This window comes from Malurus melanocephalus, unplaced genomic scaffold (genome assembly GCF_030028575.1).
Source record: "Malurus melanocephalus ecotype Western Australia unplaced genomic scaffold, MMel_1.1 scaffold_1455, whole genome shotgun sequence".
NCBI classification, from domain to species: Eukaryota; Metazoa; Chordata; class Aves; order Passeriformes; family Maluridae; genus Malurus; species Malurus melanocephalus.
Window position 1 is genome coordinate 3,489 of NW_026624687.1, and position 1,549 is coordinate 5,037.

A 1,549-nucleotide genomic window follows, 5' to 3' on the forward strand; every position below is an offset into this window, starting at 1 on the left:
GGAGCAGGGCCGGGATGGGATCAGGGACAGGAGCAGGGCCGGGATGGGAACAGGGACAGGAGCAGGGCCGGGATGGGAACAGGGACAGGAGCAGGGCCGGGATGGGAACAGGGACAGGAGCAGGGCTGGGATGGGATCGGGGCCGGGAGCGGGGATGGGATGGGATGGGATAGGGGACAGGAGCGGGGCCGGGATGGGATCGGGGCCGGGAGCAGGGACAGGAGCAGGGCCGGGATGGGTTCGGGGCCGTGAGCAGGGCCGGGCTCGGGGCCGGCAGCGGCCGAAATTGGGCCATCCCCACAAAGGGCTCTTTGTGCTCCGGCCGGAGCGCGGCGGTGCCGGATGCAGCCCCGGGAGCGAAGCCAAGGCCGGGGCCCCGCCAGGGCTGTCCCGGGGCCGCGCTGGCCCCGCTCCCGGCTCACCCCGCGGGCTGACCCCGATCCCCGGCACAGGTGCTGTCCAAAGCCCCGAACCCCGCRGACCCCGCGGCCCCGCCGGACACGCAGGTGACCGTGCAGCTCTTCGACTCGGAGCCGCTGGCGCTGACCGTGCCCGGGGACATCCCGTGGGACGATCCCAAATTCATGGAGATCGTGGCCGAGCAGGCGCTCCGGCACTACAAGGAGAACGCCATGTGAGTGCGGGCCCGTCCCCACAATGTCCCGCGGGGATAATCCCGGGCTCACCCCGCTCTTTGCTCCGTTCCAGAGAGTAGCTGGACAATCCCGCTGCCGCCGCCCCTCCGGATCCCATTCTAGARCGGAGCTGTCACCATCGCTGTCACCTCCCCCCACCCCCTTTCCCGCTGCCGGGACCCCCTCCCCGAAAATAAAGGTAGAGTTGAACCCCCTGGCTCTGCTTCCGGTGTTTTTGGGATAATCCCGAGGGAAAAACGGAGGGAAAGCAGTCTCGGATGTGTCAGCGTGGAATTGGGGAATTGGGGAGCCGAGGATTCGGGGCTCCGATCCCAAATCTGAGCCTTCAGGAGCCCCCTGGAATTGGGGGGGTGGGTCCTGACCCCACAGACACGGATCTGGGTGCCACCCCCTGTCCCCATCCCATGGACACGGATCGGGGTGCCACCCCCTGTCCCCATCCGGGTGCCACCTCGTCCCATCCACTCTTCTCCGGGTGCCACCTCCTTGTCCCCATCTCATGGACACGGATCTGGGTGTCACCTCCTGTCCCATGGACACAGATCAGGGTGCCACCCCCTGTCCCCTCTGGGTGTCACCTCCTGTCCCAATCCGGGTGCCACCCCCTGTCCCATCCAGTCTTACCTGGGTGTCACCTCCCATCCCCATCCCATGGACACAGATCCAGGTGCCATCTCCTGTCCCCATCCCATGGACACAAATCCAGGTGCCACCTCCTGTCCCATCCCATGGACACAGAGCTGGGTGCCATCTCCTGACCCAATCCGGGAGCCACCTCCTATCCCATCCACTCTTATCTGGGTGTCACCTCCCGTCCCCATCCCATGGACACGGATCCAGGTGTCACCTCCTGTCCCCATCCCATGGACACAGATCCGGGTGCCACCTCCTGT

The 1,549-nt window shown here is 66.7% G+C and overlaps 1 protein-coding gene and 1 long non-coding RNA gene across 2 annotated transcripts in view; one reads left to right on the top strand and one right to left on the bottom strand.

Annotated features, from left to right (window-relative positions):
• The first annotated feature begins 302 nt into the window (after window positions 1-302).
• Window positions 303-852, top strand: LOC130587005 (uncharacterized). Its single transcript, XR_008966739.1, has 2 exons — window positions 303-634; window positions 709-852. It is a non-coding gene; the product is annotated as an uncharacterized LOC130587005 (long non-coding RNA).
• Window positions 853-1,174: 322 nt separating this feature from the next.
• SLC35F6 (solute carrier family 35 member F6) overlaps window positions 1,175-1,549 on the bottom strand; it is an 11,998-nt gene continuing 11,623 nt past the window's right edge. The window contains exon 6 of the mRNA XM_057387955.1: window positions 1,175-1,181. Within this exon, the coding sequence (XP_057243938.1) occupies window positions 1,175-1,181 (7 nt within the window). The remainder of the gene's footprint in view (window positions 1,182-1,549) is intronic.